Raw genomic sequence first — 27,392 nt, 5'->3', positions numbered from 1 at the left:
GGGTTGTAGGGTAGTTCTATTTTTAGTTTTTTGAGGAACCTCCATACTGTTTTCCAGAGTGGCTGCGCCAGCTTGCATTCCCACCAATAATGCAAAAGAGAGCCTCTTTCTCCACATCCTCGCCAACCTCTGTTGTCGCCTGAGTTGCTAATGTTAGCCATTCTGACAGGTGTGAGGTGGTATCTCATTGTGGTTTTGATTTGTATTTCCCTGATGATAAGTGATGCTGAGCATTTTTTCATGTGTCAGTTGGCCATCTGGATGTCTTCTTTGGAGAAGTGTCTATTCATGTCTCTTGCCCATTTCTTCACTGGATTATTTGTTTTTCGGGTGTTGAGTTTGAGAAGTTCTCTATAGATTTTGAATCCTAACCCTTTATCTGATATGCCATTTGCAAATATCTTCTCCCATTCTGTCGGTTGCCTTTTAGTTTTGCTGATCGTTTCCTTCTCTGTGCAGAAGCTTTTTATTTTGATGAGGTCCCAGTAGTTCATTTTTGCTTTTGTTTCCCTTGCCTCCGGAGACGTGTTGAGTAAGAAGTTGCTGTGGGCAAGGTCAAAGAGGTTTTTGCCTGCTTTCTCCTCAAGGATTTTGATGGCTTCCTGTCTTACATTGAGGTCTTTCATCCATTTTGAGTTTATTTTTGTGTCTGGTGTAAGAAAGTGGTCCAGGTTCATTCTTCTGCATGTCGCTGTCCAGTTTTCCCAGCACCACTTGCTGAAGAGACTGTCTGTATCCCATTGGATATTCTTTTCCTGCTTTGTCAAAGATTAGTTGGCCAAACATCGGTGAGTCCATTTCTGGGTTCTCTATTCTGTTCCATTGATCTGAGTGTCTGTTTGTGCCAGTACCATACTGTCTTGATGGTTACAGCTTTGTATTAAGCTTGAAGTCCCATGAAAATATATCTTTGAGGTTAAAGAACAATGAGAAATTTGACTTACTTTTTTAAACCTGATTCTGTGAATCCTTTCAACCCTTGAATCAAATTATTGTCAGTACTTGAAGGCAGACCCCTTTCCCACTGGCCCTTTTCACATTTGTCAGTTAGCCCAACACATTTACAGCCTAAATCCAGCTCTACAACTTGCTAGCTAGGTAACCTCGGGCACATTCCTTTCTCAATCTCCTTCCTCTTCTGTCAAATGAGAATCATAGTTCCTATCTGGAAGCTTATTGTGAGCAATAATTAAAATATGTGGAGGGGCTGGCATCTAATAAGCATTCAATAAGTGGTAGTCATTTGTCATTGAGTGTGTCAGAACAAAAATCTATATTCTTACCATTTTTATCTTAGTCTAAATCCAATTAAAAATGAGTTGACTTGCATAGACCAACACTCTATTACCGTAGTTATTTAGTATTTGCTGTTTTACAGTGCTGAAGAGCCTGTGCATCATGGAAACATAATGTATGACAGAAGGGTGGTCCGAGGCAATACTTATGCTCTACACACAGGACCGCTGGTAAGTATAATGTGAATATTCTAACACAGAGCTTTTCAAACTAACTGTGCTAACGGACCATTTTGTTTGTTTTGATTTCTAATTTGTTGCAAACTAAAACGTTTGTAAAATAGAATATTGACAGACTACTGGAAAAATGAAATCTAAAAATAAAAAAAAGACGTACAAAATACAAGGCTGCTGGTGATTGCCAGGGGCTGGGAGAGTGGGGGAATAGGGAATTAGTGTTTACCAGGTGCAGAAGTTGAGTTTTGCAATATGAAAAGAGTTCTGGAGATGGATGGTGGTAATGGTTGTACAACAATATGAATGTACTTAATGCCACTGAATTCTACACCTAAACATGGCTAAGATCGTAAATTTTATGTGTACTTCACTGCAATTAAAAATAATAATTAAACAATACAAAGCCCAAGATTTTATTAGGTTAACAGAACTTTGTAACACTGCTCTAAAAGTCTGTAAACTTCTACTCTCAATTTCTGTAATTAAATTTTTGCAGACCAAACAGTTCATAGGCATCCGTGTAACATATTTAGGTTTGTTTAAATTATTTCATACTGTAATACTATTTTCATTATTTAGTCAAAAATTATTTTCTTTAATTCACTCAGTAAATATTTATAAAGTTTTAGCACTCCTGTGCTGAGTACCTAGGATACAGAGATGATTAGGATGTGGCATGATATTAAGAGTGATGATTTCTTGGTACAGAAATGAAATATAGTTCAGTTAATATGTAAACACTGTATGATATATATGTGCCTAACACCACATGGTGACATGTGGAATATTAGACATTTTGAAGCATGAAATATACATCAAAACCACCTAGAAAACTCACTAAAAATATGGATGTTTCATCTGTACCTGAGATCTACTACATTAAAACCTTCAAGGGTTGGACACAGGAATGTGCATTATTAGTAACTTCCCTAGGCAGTCCTGGTACAGCCAATTCAGGGACCAACACTTGAAAACAACAGCTCAAATATGCAATATGGATATGTGTTTCGGCATCTTGTGGCAGTAGAAATGAACCCTGGCACATCTAGAAGTAAAGGAAAAAAGAGAATCACCATTTTTTTAGTTTTTTTTTTAATTAATATTTTGATGATTTGATATACTTTTTTTTTTTAGTTCTCTGGTCAGTTATTCAACAATTTAACTAAAAAGTCTATACTGAGGGGTGCCTGGGTGGCTCAGTCGGTTGAGTGACCAACTTCGGCTCAGGTCATGATCTCGCGGTCCGTGAGTTTGAGCCCCACGTCGGGCTCTGTGCTGACAGCTTGGAGCCTGGAGCCTGTTTCAGATTCTGTGTCTCCCTCTCTCTCTGCCCCTCCCGCACTCATGCTGTGTCTCTCTCTGTCTCAGAAATAAATAAACATTAAAAAATTAAAAAATAAAATAAAAATAAAAAGTCTATACTGAGACTTCCAGTTCCAGACAAGCAGGGATTCACCAATCCCTTCCCATTTCTCCCACTTTCAAGTGAAAAAGCCCCAGACATAGCCCAAGAAGCAAACATAGGAAGACTCTGGAAGTAGAAAGAAGCAAGGGAACTGGCTGGGGTCCTCAGGATTTGAGCGAGATAGTGGTGAGTTCCCTAAGTCTTCTTTTTGCTGCCTGCATATCCCATTCAGAGCGCTGGAAAAGCCTGCAACCTGGAACCACCAACAGGCACAGGCCTGCTCCTTCTATCTATCCAGAAGACTAGGGAAGGGTAACCGAGCAGAGCAGAAACCTTTTTACTACCCCTCCTCCAGCCAAACCCCAACAGAAAAACTGTCCTGGCCCTCCCAGTGGAGTCAGCGAGACTGAGCCAGGCAACTGATCTACCAGCCCCGCGTGGCAACAACACCACCGTACTCATTGGTGCTCTGATTCCCTCACTGAGGTGGTGTCAACATGGGTGGAGCAGGAAGCTGAACTTCCACTCCTACCCAGGGGCAGGGAGATGGTAAGAAATGGTATAAGTTGGTGTCCTACATTTGCTGGGGTGACAGCAGCAGAGCCATGAGGGAGCTGAATTTTCAACCCTACCTGTCAGCAACAAAGTGAAACAGGTGGGATAAGGCAGGGCTGGTCAGAGCTCCACTCCTCTGCACCCCAGCACTGGTGTCAGTTGATAACAGCAGGAAGCTGAAATACCACCCCTACCAGGCACCTAGTTGACCCTCTGCTTTCACATGGGGCCTAGCAGGATGCTGAACTTCCATCTCCACCCATGCCTGCTGCTAAAACAAAAAAGCGTGACTTCCTGCTACACAGATTAAATAAGATCCAGAGTGTCATGTCATAATACCCAAAATTTCCAGGATACAACTAAAAAAATCACTCATCCTACCAAGAACCAGGGAAGTCATAACTTGAAGGAGAAAAATCAATCAAGAAATGACAACACCAAGATGACTCAGATGTAGAAATTACCTGATGAACATTTTAAAGCAACGATCATAAATGAATTCAGCAAAGTTGCAGGATATAAAGTCAACACACAGAAATCGGTTGCATTCCTATACACCAACAATGAAGCAACAGAAAGAGAAATCAAGGAAATGATCCCATTTACAGTTGCGCAAAACAACCATAAAATACCTAGGAATAAATCTAACCAAAGAGGTGGAAAATCTATACGCTGAAAACTATGGAAAGCTTGTGAAAGAAATTGAAGAAGACACAAAAAATGGAAAAAGAGTCCATGCTCCTGGATAGGAAGAATATTGTTAAAATGTCGATACTACCCAAAGCAATCTACATATTCAATGCAATCCCTATCAAAATGACACCAGCATTCTTCACAGAGCTAAAACAAATAATCCTAAAATTTGTATGGAACCAGAAAAGACCCTGAATAGCCAAAGCAATCTTGAAAAAGAAAACCAAAGCAGGAGGCATCACAATCCCAGACTTCAAGCTATACTATAAAGCTGTAACCATCAAGACAGTATGGTACTGGCACAAACAGACACTCAGATCAATGGAACAGAATAGAGAACCCAGAAATGGACTCACCGATGTTTGGCCAACTAATCTTTGACAAAGCAGGAAAAGAATATCCAATGGGATACAGACAGTCTCTTCAGCAAGTGGTGCTGGGAAAACTGGACAGCGACATGCAGAAGAATGAACCTGGACCACTTTCTTACACCAGACACAAAAATAAACTCAAAATGGATGAAAGACCTCAATGTAAGACAGGAAGCCATCAAAATCCTTGAGGAGAAAGCAGGCAAAAACCTCTTTGACCTTGCCCACAGCAACTTCTTACTCAACACGTCTCCGGAGGCAAGGGAAACAAAAGCAAAAATGAACTACTGGGACCTCATCAAAATAAAAAGCTTCTGCACAGAGAAGGAAACGATCAGCAAAACTAAAAGGCAACCGACAGAATGGGAGAAGATATTTGCAAATGGCATATCAGATAAAGGGTTAGGATTCAAAATCTATAGAGAACTTCTCAAACTCAACACCCGAAAAACAAATAATCCAGTGAAGAAATGGGCAAGAGACATGAATAGACACTTCTCCAAAGAAGACATCCAGATGGCCAACTGACACATGAAAAAATGCTCAGCATCACTTATCATCAGGGAAATACAAATCAAAACCACAATGAGATACCACCTCACACCTGTCAGAATGGCTAACATTAGCAACTCAGGCGACAACAGAGGTTGGCGAGGATGTGGAGAAAGAGGCTCTCTTTTGCATTATTGGTGGGAATGCAAGCTGGCGCAGCCACTCTGGAAAACAGTATGGAGGTTCCTCAAAAAACTAAAAATAGAACTACCCTACAACCCAGCAATTGCCCTATGAGGCATTTATCCAAGGGATACAGGTGTGCTGTTTTGAAGGGGCACATGCACCCCCATGCTTATAGCAGCACTATCAACAATAACCAAAGTATGGAAAGAGCCCAAATGTCCATTGATGGGTGAATGGATAAAGAAGATGTGGTATATATATATCCAATGGAGTATTACTCGGCAATCAAAAAGAATGAAGTCTTGCTATTTGCAACTACGTGGATAGAACTGGAGGGTATTATGCTAAGTGAAATTAGTCCGAGAAAGACAAAAATCATATGACTTCACTCATATGAGGACTTTAAGAGACAAAACAGATGAACATAAGGGAAGGGAAGCAAAAATAATATAAAAGCAGGGAGGGGGACAAAACAGAAGAGACTCATAAATATGGAGAACAAACTGAGGGTTACTGGAGGGGTTGTGGGAGGGGGGATGGGCTAAATGGGTAAGGGGCATTAAGGAATCTCCTGAAGTCATTGTTGCACTATATGCCAACTAATAAAGATGTAAATTTTAAAAAATAAAAAATAAAATTTTTAAAGTAAATAAAGCAATGATCATAAAAAGTGCCTCAGTCAAAAGTGAATAATTATGACCATTCTTAAAACAAATGAAAAACAGAAAATATTAACAAAGAAATAGAAGATCTACAAATGAACCAAATGGAAAATATAGAACTGAATTATGCAATAACCAAAGTTAAAAACTCATAGGCAGTTATCTTTCGTTTGGTTTTCAGACAGATGGCATTCTCTAATCGTCACTTTTGGTCAGATTACTAAGAAGCGCTGTTCAAAACGTCGTAATACCTGAGTTCAGCAGAAACCGCTTACAATTGAGAAAATGCCGCCTCTTGAAACGGATATAGAAGGAAACTGAAGAGGTTTTAAAGATGGACCATCATATTGTACAGGAGCTTACAGACCTATGCTCGAAGATAAAGAGGCTACTGTCAGAGCACTTGGAAAAGTATAAGAGAATTGAAAAAGAACGGAAACGTGCAAACCCGGTCAGTCACAAAAACGAATTACAGAAATAAATGAAAAACAAGAGAAACTCAGCCTGCGGAAAAAAAGGGAAAAGATAGAAGAGACATCTACAGAATCTCTCCAAGAGTTGCAATCCATGCATAATAAGAATACCTGAAATAGATGGCAAAGCAAATGAAGCAGAAACAATAATTCAGGAACCAATAGAAGAAAATTTTCCAAATTTGAGGGACTAACTAGATCGGCAAATAGAAAAGCTCATAGGCTACCAGTAGAACTTAATGAAAAGAAAGCAACACTTTGGACATACCCTAGTGATGTTAAACTGGAAGATAAAGAAAAAATTCTACAAGTATTCAGAGGAAGCAGGTTACTTATAAAGGGGTAAAAATCAGACTGACCTGATATTTCTTTTGCAGCTCTAAATACCAAAAAGACAATGAAGCAATGTCTACAGAGGTTTAAGGGAAAAATAATTTTGAGCCAAGAATTCTGTATCCTGCTAAGTTATCATTTCTATACGAAGGCAACTGGAAGACATTCACAGATATTCAGGAGTTAAAGTATATCACCCAAATGCTTTCCTTGAAAAATTTGTTAAATGATATTGCTGCAACCCATAAACACCATAAGTTAAAACAATTCAATTGTAGTGAGACAATTGTATGGAAAAAAAAAAAAGGGTAAAAAAAAAAGTGGGTAAGCATTAAAGCTAGTTAAACATCATTAAGATTAAACTGTTAGCTGTAGGGTTATAAGACTAAGTGCAAAAATAGATTTGTAAGTTCAATCTAAAATTTCAGTTTCTCTCATTGTAAACTGAAAAAGTGTGGCAAATGTTTAATTTAGAAAGCAAGTGCTGTTATTTTTAGTATGTAATGTAGATAAAGATATGCATGCTCTTCAGGTAAACATAAGTAAAATAAAAGGGCTTTGTCGGTGTGGACAGGACACATAGAGTAAAGGCAATCCAAGTGTTAATCTGACAAAATGGGAAATCAGTTTTATGTCCTCTATTTAGACACAGTTTTATGTCCTCTATTTTTATTATAGAGGGGGGAAAAAGTAACAAGTTTATCTATAATGTGAATACTGTGTAAAAAGAAAATTTCTAAATCCCTGGTTGGGGAGGTGGTAGATGAAAACCTTGTTTTATGTACATCTTGTCCAGGGAAAATCAGTAGTTCCTGCTTCATATAGTAGTTCATTATAAGTAAATTTGACACTGAGATAAGGTTCCAGGTAAATTATAGTATACCAGTTCTACGGATTGGAGAGGAAGTGTGAAAAACAGCAAGGAAACATAAAAATTAACATAAAATAGATTGACAGAGGTGAATTATCACACTCATAATCAGGCTAAATACCTCTATTAAAAAGATTCAAATTGGGTCAAACATCAGTCTCTGAACCTGAATGTTCACATTTGTACAAAACAAAGGATAAAAGAATTTAAAGATAATGAAAACCATAAGTCATAAAAGTTGAAGTAGGAGCAACATTTTTATCAGAATTTAAGTTACAACAAAATATAAAACTGTAGTATGTAATATTTAAGCTTTATGTGGTAAATAACATGGTATTCATATGTAAAATGATCAGTATGTGAGTGGTAGTTTTACTGATGTATACATAGTTATTTTAATTGTAGACTTAAAATTGTTTCATTTTATGTACTTAATAAAGTAATTCTTAACATAATAACATAAAAAAAAAAACTCGTAGGACAGACAGACTCATCAGAGCTGACATAGGGAACAATCAGTGAGTTCAAAGTCAAATTGATGGAAATTACCCAGTTGGAACAACAGATAGAAAATAGACCACACACACACACACACACACACACACACACACACACACTGCATCTCTTAAAAGAGCAAAAGGATAAAATTGGAATACTACAAACAAATCTGTACATATAAATTCAGCAAAATAAATGAAATGGACAAATTCTCCAAACTACAAACTATCAGAATTCACCTAAAATGGAATAGATATTCTGAGTTGCCTTATAACTATAAAAGAGATTACATTTCTAATTTAAAGTCTTTCAAAAAAGAAATATCAGGCCCATATGGTTTCACTGGAAAATTCTACCAAACATTCCTCATTCTACCAAAAAAATCTCATTGATTTTACATAATTTACACAATTTTACATAGTCTCTTCCAGAAAATAAAAGAGGAAGGAACACTTCGGGTAATCAGCATTACTCTGATACCCAAAGCAGACAAAGACACTAAAAACAAAACTATAAACCAATAGCTATCATGAATGTAGATGCAAGAATTCTCAATAAAATATTAGCAAATATAATCCAGCAATATATAAAAAGATCATATGCCATGACTAAGCAGGATTTATTCCAGAAATGCAAGGGTATTCCAACAATTGTACATCAATGTAATCCACCATATCCTATAGGTTAAAGAAGAAAAAAAATCCCATGATCATATTTATCGATGCAGAACAAGCATTTAACAGAATTCGATGTTCATTGATGATAAACACAGCAAATTAAGAATTGAGGGAAATTTTTTCAACTTTATGAAGAGCATCCACAAAATATCTACAGCTTACCTATCATACCTAATGATGAAAGAGTGAATGCTTTCCCCCTTTAGACTGGGAAAAAAGGCAACGATGTCCACCCTCACTACTCTTATTCAGCATAGTACTGGAAGTTCTATCCAGTACTAGACCCAGATCAGAAAGAAAGAAGTAAAACGGTCCCTAATTGCAGATGACATTATTACGTACATAGAAAATCTCAATGAATCTATTAAAAAAGCCCTAGAACTAATAAGTGGTCTGAGTAACATCACAGGTACAAGGTCAACATACAAAAATCAGTCATATTTTTGTATACAGAAATATAATAAATCTAGAAAGGAACACATGGAAAATAAAATTTTAAACACAATACCATTTACAATCACTTCAAAACACTTGGAATACCCAGGTATAAATGTAACACAACATGTACAGGATCTATAAGATAAGAGTTACAAAGTGCTGATGAAAGAAATCAAGACCATCTAAAGAAATGGAGAGATATGCCTGGACTGGAAGATTCACCACAGCAAAGATGTTAATTCTCCCCAAATTGATCTATAAGTATAACACAATTTCTATCAATCTCAGCAAGATTTATGTAGGGTTAGACAAGCTTATTTTAAAATTTGAAAAAGAAGTATAAAGTGGTAGGAATCACTCTACCCAACATTAAGACTTATCATGTATGACATTAGTAATCATATTAACACAGGGCAGTGGAGGAATAGCTATATGGAACAATGAAACAGAATAGAAAACTCAAATATACCGGCACAAATACACTTGACTAATTTTTGACAAAGGGATAAAGAAGTTCAATAGTGGAAAAATAGCCTTTTTAACAAATAGTGCGGGAGCGATTGGACATCTGTAGACAAAAAAATTACATGAACCACAACCTAAACAATACACCATACAAAAAAATTAATTCAGATGGATCATGAATTTAAATGTAAAATGTAAAACTATAAACTTTTAGGAGAAGCACTTCAGAATCTCGGGCTAAGCAGAGAGTTCTTAGATATAATACCCAAAATACAATCCAGAGAAGAAAGCATGGCAAATTGGACTTAATTGAAATAAAAAATTTGTGGGGCATCCTGGTGGTGCAGTCAGTTAAGCATCCGACTTCGGCTCAGGTCACGATCTCACAGTTTGTGAGTTCCAACCCTGCATCGGGCTCTGTGCTGACATCTCAGAGCCTGGATCCTGCTTCACATTCGGATTCTGTGTCTCCCTCTCTTTCTCTCTGCCCCTCCCCAGCTTGTGCTCTCCCTCTCTCTCTCTCTCTCTCAAAAATAAATAAATAAATAAACTTTTTAAAAAACTGAAAACTTTTGTGATCTGGAAAACCCTTATAAGAGGATAAAAACACAAGCTACAAACTGGAAGAAAATATTTGCAAACCACATATCCAGCAAAGATCTTAAATTTGGAATATTAAAGAACTCTCAAAACTCAGGTTAAAAAAAAAATCATCCAGGGGTGCCTGAGTGGCTCAGTTGGTTGAGTATCCAGCTTTGGCTCAGGTCATGATCTCACGGTTTGTGAGTTCAAGCCCCACATCGGGTTCTGCGCTGACAGCTCAGAGCCTGGAGCCTGCTTTGGATTCTGTGTCTCCCTCTCCCTCTGCCTCTCCCCCACTTGGGTTCTGTCCCTCTCTGTCTCTCTCTCAAAAATAAATAAAATGTGGGAAAAAAAAAAAAACTGTTGAAAAGCTGAAACTTTTAAATAGTGATTGTAACAAGAGTGAGGATGTGAAGCGATTGGAACTCTCATGCATTGTTGATAGAAATGTCAAATGGTACATTCCCTCTAGGTAATTGTTTAGTAGCTACTTATAAGAACTAACAAGTCTTACTTACTGTTTGAATCCACAATTTCCCTTAGACATTATCCCAGAGAAATGGGAACTTATATTTACATATAAACCTGTAAGGGGCACCTGGGTGGCTCAGTCGGTTAAGCATCTGACTTCAGCCCAGGTCATGATCTCATGGTTCATGGGGTTGAGCCCCACATCAGGCTCTCCATTGTTAGCACAGAGCCTGCTTTAGATCTTCTGTTTCCCCCTCTCTCTGCCCCTTCCCTGCTGGTTCTCTCTCTCTCTCTGTCTCTCATGAGACTCAAAATAAATAAATAAACTTTTTTTAACCTATACATTAACAAACATTCATAGCAGCTTTATACATAATAGCCAAAAACCAAAAACACATCCTGAGTGTCTTTCAATAGGTAAATGGCTAAAGAAACCTGGCACCTGGCACTTCAGTGCAATTAAGTACTACTCGGTAACAAAAAAGAAAGGAACTATTGATATATGTAACAACCTGAATGGATCTCAAGGACATTTGGCCTAGTGAAAAAAGCCAATCTCATAAGGTTACATACTATATGATTCCTTACATGTAACATTCTCGAAAAGACAAAACTATAAAGATGGAGAACAGATTAGTGGTTGCCAGGGGATAGGAATGAATATAGGACTTAAGAACTATAAGGGAATACCCAGGAGAGCTCCTTTGTGGTGATAAAACAGATCCCTCTGTTGATTGGGTGATAGCTAACATAAATCTGTATTTGGGATAAAACCGCATAGAACTATACACACAGACATAAACACAAATCAATGCAAATCAAATAAAAAATCAAATCAAAATCAAATCAAAAATCAAATTTGTGAAAACTGAATAAGATCTGTTTATATTTTACCAGGGTTAATTTTCTGATTTTGATATTGTGCTGAAGTTATATAAATTATATATTGCAGGAAGCTGAGTGAAGGGTACAAAGGACTCTACTATTTTTGCAATCTTTGATAAATGATTTCAAAAGAAAACTTTTTAAAAAGTTCTTTTTTAAAAAATATTTTGACTAGATTATGAAACAGTTAAGTAGGGCAATGTACTAATGTATTTCTACAATGAACTTACTTGCATTTATGTTATCCCAAATCTTTCCAGAGCTGACATTAATAGTTCTGTTCCAGTAAGAAAATGGAAATAAGTCAAGCATGATATTTGGAATAATGTAGAATGAACACAGGAAAAAAGCTTTCACTAGATGATCCCAATAATAATACTATGATATTAGTAATTATATTAGAAAAATGGAAGTATAAGTGATTCTTTTTTCTTCCTTTTTTAAAGAAATATGGGTAAATTATTTTATAATAAAAGGAAATGGTAACTACATAGAGGAGCTTTCCTATGTAAGGCATTATGTTAGGCTTGTTACATGATCTGATTTGTTCCTTGCAAACAAAAACTTTAGATATATGTTATTGGTATTGCTGTTGTACAGAGAAAACAGGATATCTGAAAACTTAGGTTGTTAGTCTGAGCTTTACTAATCCTAGTAATTAATAAACTGAAGACTTGGCATCTGAGCTTCAGAGCCCAGTGCTCTTCTTTCTACTATTTAACGCTCATATGGAGAGAGTTTATGATATGTTAAGTTAGGAAAAACCATATAAAATGTATGATTATCACAACTGCAAAAAACTGTGTGCATTTAAATGACAATAGCCAGGGTATTAGGGAAATGGGATTATGGGATATTTTCCTTTTAAAAATTTTAATGTTATTACATTGTTATTTCAATTAAAATGTTTTGCAATTCTAATTTTAAATATTAATTTTTTTTCATGCAAAGTACTTTCATATTTCCACTCTCTATATATTTACCTTGAAATAAGACAGGTTAGCTATAAGAAATGACCACAGGGGCACCTGGGTGGCTCAGTCAATTAAGTGTCCGATTTCGGTTCAGGTCATGATCTCTCAATTCGTGAATTCGAGCCCCACGTCGGGCTCTGTGCTGACAGCTCAGAGCCCAGAGCCTGTTTTGGATTCTGTGTCTCCCTCTCTCTCTGTCCCTACCCCACTCATGCTTTCCGTCTCTCTGTTTCTCTCTTAAAAATAAATAAACATTAAAAAAAAATTTAATGACCACAAAATGAGATATAGATATGAAATCAAGGACCTCTAAATACTGCAGAATACTGTGAATAATTATATTTTTAATGCCTTAGTCACCTGTTGTTTTGTGCCCTTGGACAGGCTTTGTTTGGGTTAAAATGTTTTCTTTGTAAGCTAATATATTTTTTAAGGAAATTTTGTCTAAATGAAATTCAGATTTTTAAAAAAATCCTGGTGCTTTTCAGTTCCTTAATTACTGAGGAGTTATATAGTATACTAGGTTACTAAGCATCCAAGAAATTCGTGGTAAAAAAGCTTGAATGAGGAAAAACAACTTATTAGATAGGATTCTGTCACTGTTTATTCCAGTTAACAGTCATACTTTGAAGTATGCTTACTTACGTGCTTCATCAGATAACTATAATTACCTGACAAAGTTCAAATAGAATTGTAATCATTAAATCAGAAAGCATTATATGACAGATACTTTCATGCTATCCAGGAATCACTTCTGCAATGGCAGTTCTGTGTGCTTTGAGAAAGATTTTCTAACTTTTAGAAGCCTTTTCTGTCACTCAGCCTGGGCAGCCTGATCCTATAGAGATTCAGAGACAGCAACAGGCTAAGAGGAGGGCTCTTGCCAAAAAACGAGCTCAAGAACAGTTCAGACCACGAACACCCGAGCCCGTGGAAGGCAGAAAGCACGTGGATGTGCAGACAGGTATGTGACCATGCCATTGGCATCATGCCTCCTTGGTTTGCCCAGTTTTCTAAGTCCGTCCATTTTTATTTGGCTTTTCCATTATTTACATATCTGTTATGCCATGCAGTACTGCTCCAATCACATGGTAGTAGGAGTCCATTCATTAAACAAATTCATAGACTATGTTATTACATCGGGTGTGAGATGGGGTTAGAAAAGAATTTGATGACCAAATTAATTCTGTCTTAGCCCTTTTCACATACTCGTTTCCCAAACTGTGATTATTTCTCCCTTTTTCTTTTTATAGCCCGACATGAATCACAGCTGGGACCTACAGGAGGAGAGAGCAGGGTAGTTCCATCTTGGCACTTTGTCTGTCTTTTAAAAGGAGTGAACTCATCCGGATCTGAGTCCTCCAACTCTCTCACCCCTGCCTTTTCTGTTCTCTGCTTTTAATCTCCTCTCACTGCGCATATTCCCCGGGGCCACACAAGCTCTGCTGGGCCAGTGCCAGGCTTTCTTGCTTGTCTGCCGGTTCTGAGCTAGGGAGGCTTACCTGGACCTAGAGGTCCCAGCTGTGTTGTTGTCAGAATCTTGGTAATCAGACAATACTTGGTGTTTTCCTTGGACTGATGTAACTATTAAGGATTCACCTTGGGGCGCTTGGGTGGCTCAATTGGTTGAGCGTCCGACTTTGGCTCAGGTCACGATCTCGTGGTCTGAGTTCGAGCCCCACTCTGAGCTGTCAGCACAGAGCCTGGAGCCTGCTTCGGATTCTGTGTCTCCTTCTCTGTCTGCCCCTCGCCTGCTCATGCTCTGTCTCAAAAATAAGTAAAAACATTAAAAAAAAAGGATTCGCCTTGCACCTTGTCAAGATGATGAGTGGCTTCATCAGTTATTTCTGGGTAGTTAGGGCAAATGGAAGAGAACTATTTCATGCCTTTTCCCCCTACCCTGGGGCCAAGTCTAGAATGAGGATATGTCTGTAATTAGGCAATATAGTTGTAAATCTGTAAGAGCTAAATTTTAGTGTTTCTTTATACCAGCAGAATATTAAATGATACAGGAGCAACCACTTTGTGTTGAGTTTTCCTACATCTCAGAAACTATTCCAGTCCTCTACGTGTATCTCCTTTCTTTATTATTAGAAGGACTCCTTGTGATGGTAATTATGATCCCTTTTACAGATAAAGAAACTAAGGCTCTAAGAAGATGTAACTTGACTAGGTCCTATGTTCAACATATGACTCCAGTTCTCATGTTCTTTGCATGATAACCACGCTGACCTTGCCTCACATAAATTATTCCTAAGGTGAAATCTGTTTTCATAAGCCTGCTTATAATCTATAGCCTAGAGGGAACATCAAGTAACATAGTGACATGGTGCATAATTTTTTAAATATCCAGGAATTTTCAAATCTTTACACATTTACTATCTTAGAACTCAGTTATATAGGTGGATTATTAACTTTTCATCCCCAATTATACTTTGCATCTTACAAACATCTAGGCCTCATGTTCTCCTTTAGTTCTGTTTTCAAGTACAAAGCTCAGTGCTTTCTCAACATTCAATAAATGTCCTAGCCTGACTAGCCCTTGGGTCTTCCAAATACATAAAAATGCTTAGTACAATATGTGAATTTAGTCCCACATTTGAGCACTTCTTTTCTGATCCATTTAATTCTGTTTTGAAGGAGCTAAAGTTTCAATACACATATATGCTTAAAAGAGACCAGAATTTCAAACTCAATGCATATGGTATTCTCTTAGAAATGTACCTTGAAGAAATTGCTGACCGCATAATAGAAGTTGATGTGGAATGCCAAACAGATGCATTTTTGGACAGACCACCAACACCACTCTTTATTCCTGCCAAAACTGGCAAAGATGTGGCCACCCAAATACTAGAAGGAGAGGTACAGTACTTTATCTGGACTTCCCTCTATCTTCTTTATAAACAGGTTAAGTTAGGTTTAGTTAAAAGCTTACAAACCACTTCATAATCAGAAAGATTCTACTTATTGGATTTCTTTCCAACTGTACTTATAATAGTTTTATCCTGAAATAGCATATTCTGATTTCTCCTCTTTGCAGATCAGAAATAAAAATCATTAGAAATATTTTTAGAATGTCTGCACTTTGATTTTTGTGTGTTCGCATACTTGATTAATGTCTGAATACAAGGTAAATTTGTACCAAATAAAGAAAAATAGCCTCTCTGGTATAAGATACTGGTATAAGAGGTCCACTGTTAGCTGCTTGTAAATTATATAATTTTCATTAAGATAATCTCCCTATGTTAGAAAAAAACTAAAATAATTACATTTTCATATCAATGTAGAATACATAAATAAGCCAGTTTATGAAATGGAAGAAGAGAAGCAATGCTTATGTGCATAATGACTTGAGTGAGATTTAAGACTTGAAGGAACTTGAAAGAACTTCCATTGAAATTGAGAAAATAAGTCTTCACAAACTACATCCAAGGGTATAGCTGCCTCTAAACCCTGGAGAAGAACCACCAAAATGCCCTTTATTCTTGTTCCTTAGTTCTTCAAAGTGTTAGTGAAAACAAACCAGTAAAAATTGAGTCAAAAGGGCAAAAACTGAGAAATACAAGGATAATTTCTTTCAGGTTTCAGAGTCTGCTCTTAAAATTATTGAGTATCAGGGTTCATTTTGATGGCTCTGTAGGTCTTTATATAATTTGGACTCAAACTGATTTTTGCCTGTAAATGAAATGCTTATTCTGTGTGCCCTGTGGGGCTGTGTTGAGTGTTGGAAACCATTAAGTAAAGCACCATCACAGCATCTATAGCACACACAAGATCCTCAATAAACAGTATCCTGTCATGACTACTTTTCTGGATGTTGTTTCTTTCAGCATTTGGTTCATGACTCAGATTTTAAATTTGCTTTGTTTTGTGTGTTTAAGCTCTTTGACTTTGATCTTGAAGTTAAACCAATGTTAGAAGTCCTGGTGGGAAAGACCATTGAGCAGTCTCTTTTGGAAGTAATGGAAGAAGAAGAGTTGGCTAACCTGCGGGCCAGTCAGTATGCGTACGAAGAGTTACGCAACGTCGAACTTGCTGAAGTCCAGCGACTTGCAGAGCAAGAGAAACGACACAGAGAGGAAAAAGTATAGAACTCTAGTTTTCTTTCTTAGACAGTCTTTGGATGTTTAACAGATCATGTTCTGAATCACACGTAGTATGTCATAGAGCTAGAGATCTTTGCAAATATGTTAGAAAAGAGTTTGTTGCTCAGTTATCTCCTATAGATCACAGAACTTTTATACACAGAAGCACATTCTTTAATACCAGCTTACGTATATGTACCTAGAGTTGCCAAAAGTTTCTAAATGTAATTTTAATTACATTTGTAATTACATTTAATTTCATTTGTAATCACATATGTCCTGACTGAAAGGCAGTCTTACATATCAAGATTCCTAGCAAAGGAAATGTATTGGTTTTTCCATAATCAGTGGCAGAAAAGTAGAAGGGAAAAGTGGACTAGATTGGGGATGGGTGTGGTGGAGAAGCAGAGGATCCAGACAGAATTCTGGGTCTTTTTTCTCAGTGGCCAGACCCTTCTCTATACCCTAGGGATTCTCCAAAACTTCTTTGCATAATATTGCTTTACATTACAAGTTTTTAGAACTTTTAATAAGAAAAGTTCTAGGATCTAGTTTTTAAAATATGACAATAACCTTCAATTGGGAAATGATAGGCTCAGTCATCTTTTAAGACTTTTTCTGGGTCTGGTAATAATTGTCGCTCTCTGTTGGACACCGAATGTATAAATTATGCAGAAGTGACTGAATACCTAAAAGAGTTCAAACAATTTCCCAAAGAGTTTCATTCACAGCACAGAATAGCTTAGTTGTTGGGATATTCCGCTCAATACCTAATTAAATTGACTTTTAGTTTTTCTCCAAAATGAATAATTAATTGCATAAAGGGCATAGGGCTTATGGTGGAGATTATGCAAATGAAGACCATTTGTTCACAAATGTAAAATGATCAGTGGCAGTATTAGCTTTATTGAAATAATCAGTGAAATGCTCATCAAAGGAAACTTCTTGTTTATTTACTATTAGGAAATATACTGTGAAAACAATGAAGAATACAAATCGTCTAAATTTATATTTACTTAAATTCTGAAAATAGACTTAATAAGAAACTACGTTAATTTTCCCACTTCCACATGGGAGCAGAGAAGGTGGTTCATTAGCTCTATAGATATCCTATGGTCTACAAAAAGCAACAACAAAAAAAGGTTTATAATTTTCAGAATTTTATGAATTCAAAGAATCATTACAAATGACACAACTCGTTGGCCCAGGTACTTTAAATGAAGATATCTGAGCAACTATAATTTTCATATTGGTAGTTTATTATAATACTAGTTGCTAATAAGAGTTATATATTATTCTTTGCTAACACCCATAGGGTCAACCGTGCACGTGTTGAAATTCTTCTGCTTAAAAATGGATCAGCAGATGAATTTCACCTGAAGCTCCATCCCTTGTTTGACTTCTTGTTTGAAATTCTCTAAAACCTTCATGCACCATTAACGGACTCCTCGCTGTCCATGTTTTGATCCAAATCCGCGTCCAGATTCTTGCGCTCAGCACACGCGGCGCTGGGGGAGGACGACGCGGCTGAGTAACCGTGTGCGGGCGTGTCTTGTGCGTGCAGGAGCGCCGGAAGCGACAGCAGTGGGAGGTGGTGTACAAACACAGCGAGACGGCGCAGAAAGTGGCGGCGCGCGTGTTCGCCCAGCGGTACCTGGCCGACCTTCTCCCCTCGGTGTTCGACAGCCTCCGGGACGGCGGCTACTTCTACGACCCCATTGAAAGAGGTTTGTGGGGTGTTGTCAGGTCACTCTGCTACTGTCCGCTTCCTCTGAATGCTTCCAAGTAATCCCGTGCCCGTTTCCATTCGGAATTGGAATCTATCCTTGAAACCAACTCTGAAAGTCAATTCGAGTCGTGTTAAGTTAGTACTATTGCTAATGAGAGGTATGCTAGAAAGACCTGGACGTGTCTTTTGCTGAGAAGCAGCACTGGGCAGTAGGAAGAACTAGGACCTGATGTCAAAAACTTGAGTGCGGGCCCCAGTTTCATCCTGGGTCAGCTGTATGACCTTCAATTTCCTCATGGGTGAAATGAGGATTATTTAGGAGCTAAATGTCAAAATATGTGTGGAACATGATGTGTATAAAATATGTGTGTACGTACTTGTAACTTTTTCTCAGCTGACTCCCGGTTCTGCTCAAAAACCCTTAAAGTCATCATTCGCTTAGGTGTGGACACCATCCCAGGGCCTGTATTAGGTGTGGGAGATAAAAACAAGGAGACCTGTCTCTGCGCTTAGAGAACCGCACCTGTCAGCTCTCTGTCCACCCTCTGAGCCCCACCTCTCAGCTAGTCAGGCCAAATGAACAGTTGCTCAGAGCTGCCCTCCTTCCTCACGTTCAGAAGCATTTAAATTCACAAAATGTGTACAGGTCCTATTTCAAATGGCTAATAGTATTTGGGGGCAGAGTTCAGTAATATTAATTTTCACTGGTTACAGATTCAATTCAGTACACATGCATAAGGGGTCAGATTACAGACAAATATTATTAGTTTATATTGTACTTTACCATTTCTGTAGTATTTTTTATACATGATAGCATTGATACCAGTAACCCTGGGGGGTAGATGGAGCAGATCAATTCCCATTTTTCAGAAGTAGAAACTGAAGCCCAGAGAAGTTAAATACCTTCTCCCAGACAGGCAAGGAAGCCATTAGGCCTGGGACTCTGACCCCAGGTCCAGTGCTCTTCCTGTGCTTCGTTGCCGCCTCCTCGGGGTCTAGCTAGACTGCTTTTAGCCACACAGAGTCTGGTAACCTTTTTTCCCCTCATGAATTGCTAAAAAAAAAAAAAAAAAAAAAGTCACAGATCATTGAGAAGCTTGCAAATGAGATTCATGCCTCAGATTAAAAAATTATTTATAGTAGTGAATATAATATTCTATTACACTCTCTATTGTCACCCCATTGAAAAGTAACAGATGCTACCCCCTCCCCAAAAAAGCTATTTTGAAACATTAAAATGTATATTGTAATGGATCATATTTTTTAAAAGGCTTACACATCAGATTTCCATTTCAGTTTGAACAAATTTATCACTAATGGAAGCACCTAGTTTCTGACCCATTTCTAGATGGCCTTGTTCTCAGATACTCTCTGACCCTTGGTCAGCTCCTCATGGGCTCGGGGCTTCAGACGGGAGCATTCTTTTTATCATCTTGGTTCAGTCCCAGATTTGTATTGCATTTCTATTGGAGTTCTGCTCCCAGACCCACATCTTCCTCCCCACTCCTGAACCCGCCCCCTTGTCTACCTCAGATTGTACCTGTGCAGTCAGCTCCAAAGGCTTGGACTCCAAGGAAGGCTTCATAGTTTTGAAAATACTATTTTTACTGCAATAGAAAGGAAATGGACCAAAACATACAGAGAGAATATGGCAAAATTAATGCTGTATAAGTCTATTTGATATTTTAAGTATTAAGAAAACAGTGGGGAGGGGGGTGTGCTGGGTGGCTCAGTGAGTTAAGCATCCAGCTCTTGATTTTGGCTCAGGTTATGATCTTGAAGTTTGTGAGATCGAGCCCATGTCAGGCTGCACACTGACAGTGCAGAGCCTGCTTGGGATTCTCTCTCTCTGCCCCTCCCCTGTTCTCACGTCTTCTCTCTCTCTCTCTCTCTCTCTCTCTCTCTCTCTCTCAAAATAAAAACCTTAAGATAAATAAGTAAATAGAACTGTGTTAATGAGCCTTCAACATTAGGGGGAAAGCACAGATTCTTCCTACCTATAATGATTCATAAAAATCATTATAATGAAATTATAATGAATTTCATTATAACAAAATTAACTTTTTTTAATTACAGATATTGAAATAGGATTCCTTCCATGGCTAATGAATGAAGTTGACAAAACCATGGAATACAGTATGGTGGGAAGAACAGTGCTTGACAGTAAGTTGTTTTATTTTATGTAAAAGTCATTTCTGAGGCTCCTGGCTGGCTCAGTCAGTAGAGCATGCAACTCTTGATCTCGGGGTTGTAAGCTCAAGCCCTGTGTTGGGTGTAAAGATTACTTAAAAGAAAATTTTTTTTTAAAAGAAAAGCCATTTCTGAAATGTTCCAGTAGAAAGAATGAATAGAAGAAAGATGTTAAATTTTATAGTTGTAGTTTTTAAAGTTTCATTATATCAATTGTATTAACAAAGGCAAATATTTTTACCCTCAATAATACTTTTGGTTGTTGTATAATTTGGTCAGAATCAATATCTTCTGTCATTACTTTATAAATGATATTCTGGTAAAACTTGCATTGAATGTAATTCATATTCAGTGCGTTAAGTGGCACAGAAGTTAAATGTGCCGATATCGTATAAAAGGTTACGTACAGGGAAGGGATGAGGCCTGGTGAGTGCTTTATAGTCCTCTGTAAGTCAGCATTATAACTACCCAAATCCGAACAGTCAGCGATTTTTCCACGTAAAATTTTTCAGTGTTGATTCGTGAGGTGGTTGAGAAGAGACTGGCTGCGTATGAGCAGAGGGACGACCAGCCCCTGGCCGGGAAGCCTAAGGACGAGCTCGGGGGGTCCGGGAGGACGACAGAACCACCAGTGGGTTATGAACTCCAGGAACAAAGCACAGCACAGCCACAGAGGCCACTTCTGGGAAGAGACTCCCTGCAAAGAACACCAGATGATGGAAGGCATATGGAGAGTGTGTTAGCCCAAGAAACGAAGCTAATGGAAGAAGGAGAGTATGAGCAAACAAAACTAAGGAAAACCTCGGGGACAGAAGTGCTACAACCAAGGGGAGACTTCCAGCCATGAAACCAATCAACGGCCAGTCAGCATTGCAAGCAATCAGGTAATGGTGCGCAGGCCCCCTCAGGTTATGGAAATTATGTTGCATTTACTCAACATGTCTTTTTGTCTACTGGATTGGACAAATCAAATATGTTGAAATAATAAAACTAATTAAAATGAAACTTAATTCATTTATTTACTGGTAGACTATCTAGAAGCTATACTATAACTCTAATGAGAATCATGTGTATTACAAACTTTACTGCTAATATAACTAACAAATATATTTTTTCTTAATTTTTCTACTTTTGTGGGTTAGTTTTTTTTGTCTTTTGTTTTTTTTTAGTATCATATTTCATGTTAGATATCAGTGCTGTCAGCCAGTAAGCCTTTTTCTTCTTTATGGGAAAACCGTTTAACCTATTCCATGCAAAAAGAATACCTAACTGTTGTGTCACTGAAAGCTGTAGTGCCCCCTCCTGGCAAGGACAAGAAATATACCCTTATTTGTGTCAAACTAAATAGATGGTTGGTTACCCCTTCCATCTGCAATATTCAGGTAAAGCCCAAGAGTCTACAAATTGGTAATATGCGCTTGTCCATTTTTTTCACATTTCTATTAAAAAAAATTCAAACAATACCAATAAAGCTAAAGTCTCTACTTGCCCTTATGCAGTTCCACTCCCCTCCTCAGTATAATCATTGTTATCATTGTTATAATTAGGTGAGTACCTTCTAGGCCTTTTTCAAGATATACATATACATTTAAAACCTAAAAATAGAGGGGTTGACTTTTCTTTATATAAATGTAAATGTATAGTTTGCATTTTTCACCTAACAATATATCATAGACCTTAAAGGTTAGTACATATAAATCTCTTTTTTAAATATGGTAAGATATTATATGTTATGACTATATTGTAGGGAATTCACATTTGACTTTTTAATCTAAACGTGTCTGAAGAGTTTACCTGGACTATTGAAAATCACAGATATTTTTTCTCTCGTCAGATTAACCTTAAGCAGTCATTGAAGTCCCCTGAAGCTTTAGGTAGATACAGCCTATTTTCCTCAGAATATTTGTAGTGAGCTGTAGTGAGTTGAAATAACCTGCAGTTATTAACACATTTACCTTTGTTTCTTTTGAAGATAGATACCAAAAATGTATCCACATTTTAAAAATGGAGAAAGAACATTTTTCTCCATTTGTAACAAGAAATGCACCATATGTCTACATAGCATTATATGCTTTTCAAACCACTTTCCCATGTATTATACCACTTTATCATTTTAACCTCGTAGCAACCCTTCTGAGGTATGTGTGGCAATATTTTTATTTTCATTTTTAACAGTCTTAGTAGGTCAGCCAGCAAACATTAACTGCATGCCTGCTGTCTATTGGGCCCTGTGTAGGAGACTGCCAGTAACAGCCTAGCAGTGGGGCTAAATAAAGTAGGGGTATAAATAAGGAAACCACAGCTCAGGGATTTTAGGTGATTTGCCATGAGTCACAAGCCTCGTAAGTAATGGGATGGAAGCTAGAACATAAATCTTCCTTCTAATCTACTGTACTTTCTTGTAAACAACCTTGAGCCCTTGTGAGATACAAAGAATAACTAAATAAATTATTGCATCGGCAGCATTTTTAAAAATTGGAATCACACCTGTTACCATTGCTAGGTTATTCCATCTTGTTAAAGTCTCTATGAGCATCCTAAAGTATACAAGATATTAATTTTGGAAAGAACAGCAAGACATTTTTTTTATTGGGATCACTGTGAATCATTATTATTGATTTTAAAAAACCTACAGTTTTAAAAATGCTTTCAAAATGGATTGGAGTTTGATTTTCATCTACAATTCTAATCCTCTTTTACAGTAACCTAATCCATTAAACACTTTGCAGATGTTCCATTAAACATCCAGACTTGTGCTCTATAATTCCATGAATTAATTCAGTTTATTAAATATATGAAAATCTGTAGACTCCACACTGAAATCAGTTAAGTTTAACTGCCATCCTATTAGATGCTACAGAGAAACAAAAATGATTAAGAGGTTAGGTGACTGTCCCTGTGAGAAAACTTAGAGAAACAGGTTATATATTATCTGGAGAAAAATTATTGAATGGAAACTTTAAATTGGCTTTGCCTACATGTGCTAATACTCTTCTTATGAGTTCTTTTCCTTTTCATCATTTCTACTAACACTAAGCGAACAGATGTTAAATAGTAATAAAATGCATGTTATGTAATAAATTTATAGAGACTGTCATCCCTGACAGTGATAAATTCCCACATCACTAAAATAGGGCAGAGAGTTCAAAGTAGTTTTCTCCAGTGTAGGCGTCATGGTGTTCAATTCATTCTGACTTCTGTTGAGCTAAGGGGTGTTGGCACGGCCTGGGAAGTCACGCAGGGCAGCTCAGGGCAGTGACTGGAAGCCTGGATACCGGAGCCAGACCGCCTGGGCTTGCTTTCTGTCCTGCAAGAATACAGTCTTCACCACACATTAGGTGGTTTGCCTTTGTTATTAGGAAAAAGAACCGACTTATCAGTCATGTCCTATTTCTGAAGTATGGCAGGGTGGGAAACCTGCAGAAGGAAAAACTATTTGGAGACTATAATTCCTTTGAAAGTCATAACGGGAATGGGACAAGTGGCATTTTCATGTCATATCAAAATTTTATGGTACCATAACCATCAAAATGTTAATGATCCCCATTTCTTCTCTCCTAGAAGGCTTTCATTTTCTTACCATGGTGTTAAAACATATCAACCACAACAGCTACATTTTTTTAAATCTATAATCTTATTTTCATGTGCTTCACTTACTATGAAAAATTTGGCACATTCTGCTTTTCTATTTTGTTTATAAGTGAATTACAGAAAGTATTTATATACATTCTTAGCTTAATAGCTGTAGCCATTTATCTTTATTTAGCCTAAAGGCATTCTGGAGAGGTCCAAAACAGGGATTTAATTTCCCCACAGACCAATTAGCACCTATTGTTTCTTAGCCATAGTTCCCAGGTCTAACCAGAACCAGCCTTCTCCTGACTTGTCCTTCAGAAGCACAAACAAGAATGTTGCAAATCAGGTTTTTATCACTATGATAAAAAATACTGTTAGTGATATTGGATTGGTGTCTGTAATTCTCCCTTTGAATTGAAGAATATTTACCTTTGGGTGTTAGTGATATCAACTTACAGATTAAAATTTAATGAATTGATAGCTTAGATGATGTTTTTGTTTTTCATAAACCATGAGAATAGTATAACTGAAATATGTGAGAAGATACAGTGATGACACTATAATTTTGCTTATAAATAAAATCTATGAAATATTGAAGATAATTTCAGGATAAAAGTATCTTGAAGATAACATTTAAACAATTTTAAATCTTTTTTTTTAACGTTTATTTATTTTTGAGAGAGAGAGACAAGAGATAGAGCGTGAGCAGGAGAGGGGCAGAGAGAGAGGGAAACACAGATCCGAAGCAGGCTCCAGGCTCTGCGCTGTCAGCACAGAGCCCGATGCGGGGCTCAAACTCACTAACTGCGAGACAATGACCTAAGCTGAAATCGGACACTTAACCGGCTGAGCCAACCTGGTGTCCCGAGCAATTTTAAATCTTTTGAGAAGAGTTCAAAGCATGAATAAATTTTTATCGCTATATGCATCAATAATTTTTGTAAATATCAAAACATTTTTAAATAGTTTATTAGCTCTTTTTTTAAGTTTTATTTTTATTATTATTTATTTTGAGAGAGAGAGGGTGTGCAGAGAAGGAGCAGAGAAAGAGAGGGAAGGAGAAAATCCCAAGCAGACTCCACACTGTCAGCCACAGAGCCCAGCACGGGGCTCGAATCCACAAACCATGAGATCATGACCTGAGCCGAAACCAAGAGGCAGACACTTCACCAACTGAGCCACCCAGGCACCCCAGTATTAGAACATTTTTATTTGCACTACTGTATATATGGTCTTCTAACATTTTAGAGTATACTGATATCCATATTTACCACTAGGTGTCAGTAAAACTCTAAGGTAAAGTTAACTTGCCTCCAACTTCATACATGATGAGAAGGAGACCTTGGTAGACAGAGTTCAAAAATACATTGTATTCCTTGGAGACACTAGACTCACAGTGAATTTTTTATCTTGCCCTAAATGGCAGCTGCCACTGCCAGCTCTGTAGACGTGCCAGTGGAGTCCAACCTGTATCTGAACCCTTAAAATGGTTGTTGTAGAGAGGACCTTAGCTGTCAGATACTCTAGTCTTCTATCCAATACAGTGTATTTAACAGTGCCCAGTTATCGTGTTTAGTTTGGTCTCCCCGGGCCCAGGCTATGGTAAATAAATGCTTAGTCAATTACATTATTGGACAGTTCTCATTATCAGAAGTTTCTCTTATACTGAGTCAGAATCTGTTCCATTGTAACCTATGCTTTTTGGTCATAATCCTGCCATTTGGCATGAGTATGGCTCAGGGAAACAGAACAATTTTATTACCATATTAGCCCTGTCCTATACTCCAGTAACTTTTTCCTTTCTTCCAAGCTTTTCTTTCTCTGAATGAAATATCACCACTCTTCCCAATTATTCCTCATATGGCATAGTTTCAGAACTTCCTCATTCTCCATCCTGGTTACTGTTATCTTGAAACTCCTATTTGTTCAACATCATCTTAAACATGTTTCCCAGAATTAGATATACCACTACAGATGTAATCTAACTCAGCAAGGAGTACTGTGGCATTAGGATCTCCCATGATTTGGACATCACCAATTCACTTGTAAATTCAGTTATCTAGAAACCTCATTCTTAAAACATAGAGAAAAAGTCAAAATGATTTCTAGGCAGTCACAATGTCACAAAAGTCCACACACTTTGCAGTGGGCCATCCAAAGCTTTTTAACGTATTGCTAACCAATTTGGCTATTTGATTATTAACTCCACAACATATTGGAAATAATATATTAACAAGGAAAAAGGGACTGCTGTGGGAAGACTCATAGGCTAACATTTATAAGAAAAAGGCAGGAGGGGCACCTGGGTGGCTCAGTCGGTTGAGCATCTGACTTTGGTTCAGTTCATGATCTCACGGTTCATGAGTTCGAGCCCCACATTGGACCCGCTGCCGTCAGCCTGTCAGTGCAGAGCCCACTTTGGATCCTCTGTCCCTTCTCTCTATCCCTCCCCTACTTACGCTCTCCCAAAAATAAAATAAATATTTTTTTTTTAAAGGCAGGAAAAAAAGATAAAAAGCACAGTGGTATGGGGCCAAAACTGAATATTCCTCAACATGCCCTGAATACATCATTATATTACAGCTCAGTACAGAGATTAATGTTTATGGAGGAAACACTTCTAGAATGGTGGAGTAAGGACCTCTGAAAATCTCTTCTATAAAAGCAATGAGAACACAGGCAAAATTGTCAAAAATCAAAATTTTCAGAACTCTGGAAATTAACCAAAAACTTGCAACAGTGAATAACATTTATTCAAGAAAAATGGCTGAATCTCATTATGAACAGTAAAGCTTGTGGTATTTTACCTTGCTCTATTCCCATCTCATTCTTCCCAGCTCCACCATAGCCATGAAAACCAACAGACCCAGAACCACAGTAACTGAGAAAACCAGCAGCCCATCAGACATTGAAAAGAAGCAAAACCAGCTTGGAACTCCCCAAAAGCCACATCCCCAGAAAACTGTCAATGTTTGACTGGTCTGGCAGCTCCCTCGAAAATTCCATTAACAGGGCTTATCTTTATTTGACCTGACTCAGAGCTTGCTCTTTGAGGAAAGTCCTAACACCAGGGCATTTTCTTTAAAAAAAAATAAATAAATAAAAATCAGCAGTTGTTTAACATGGCAGCTGCCTGAGGCAGAAATACCCATTGGAGCAACAGCAAACTTGAAAGGGAAACCTGGGAAATGAGATGACCTTAGGGAAATGTGAAAAGCTTCAAAATATTACTGAGAGTATATATATATATATGTAGGGTGCTTTGTAGGGCTGTGTGTTTGCCCAAGAAAGACCTGAGAATGCCCTAAT

At 37.5% G+C, this 27,392-nt stretch overlaps 1 protein-coding gene across 2 annotated transcripts in view; it reads left to right on the top strand.

Annotated features, from left to right (window-relative positions):
• Positions 1-27,125, top strand: part of RSPH3 (radial spoke head 3) — a 32,320-nt gene extending 5,195 nt beyond the window's left edge. Inside the window, exons 2-9 of one of the 2 annotated variants that reach the window (XM_058735806.1) lie at positions 1,379-1,466; positions 13,326-13,467; positions 15,220-15,365; positions 16,385-16,588; positions 18,153-18,315; positions 20,394-20,480; positions 21,020-21,391; positions 26,921-27,125. In XM_058735806.1, coding sequence (XP_058591789.1) covers positions 1,379-1,466; positions 13,326-13,467; positions 15,220-15,365; positions 16,385-16,588; positions 18,153-18,315; positions 20,394-20,480; positions 21,020-21,354 — 1,165 coding nt within the window. In that variant the 3' untranslated portion in view covers positions 21,355-21,391; positions 26,921-27,125. Of the gene's footprint in view, positions 1-1,378; positions 1,467-13,325; positions 13,468-15,219; positions 15,366-16,384; positions 16,589-18,152; positions 18,316-20,393; positions 20,481-21,019; positions 21,513-26,920 lie in introns of those variants that run through there. The other variant, XM_058735805.1, reaches the window with a different exon arrangement.
• The last annotated feature ends 267 nt before the right edge of the window (positions 27,126-27,392 follow it).

The sequence above is a fragment of the Neofelis nebulosa genome, chromosome 6 (assembly GCF_028018385.1).
Source record: "Neofelis nebulosa isolate mNeoNeb1 chromosome 6, mNeoNeb1.pri, whole genome shotgun sequence".
NCBI lineage: Eukaryota > Metazoa > Chordata > Mammalia > Carnivora > Felidae > Neofelis > Neofelis nebulosa.
Note: the sequence above shows the minus strand (reverse complement) of the source record. Positions and strands in the feature narration are given on the sequence as shown.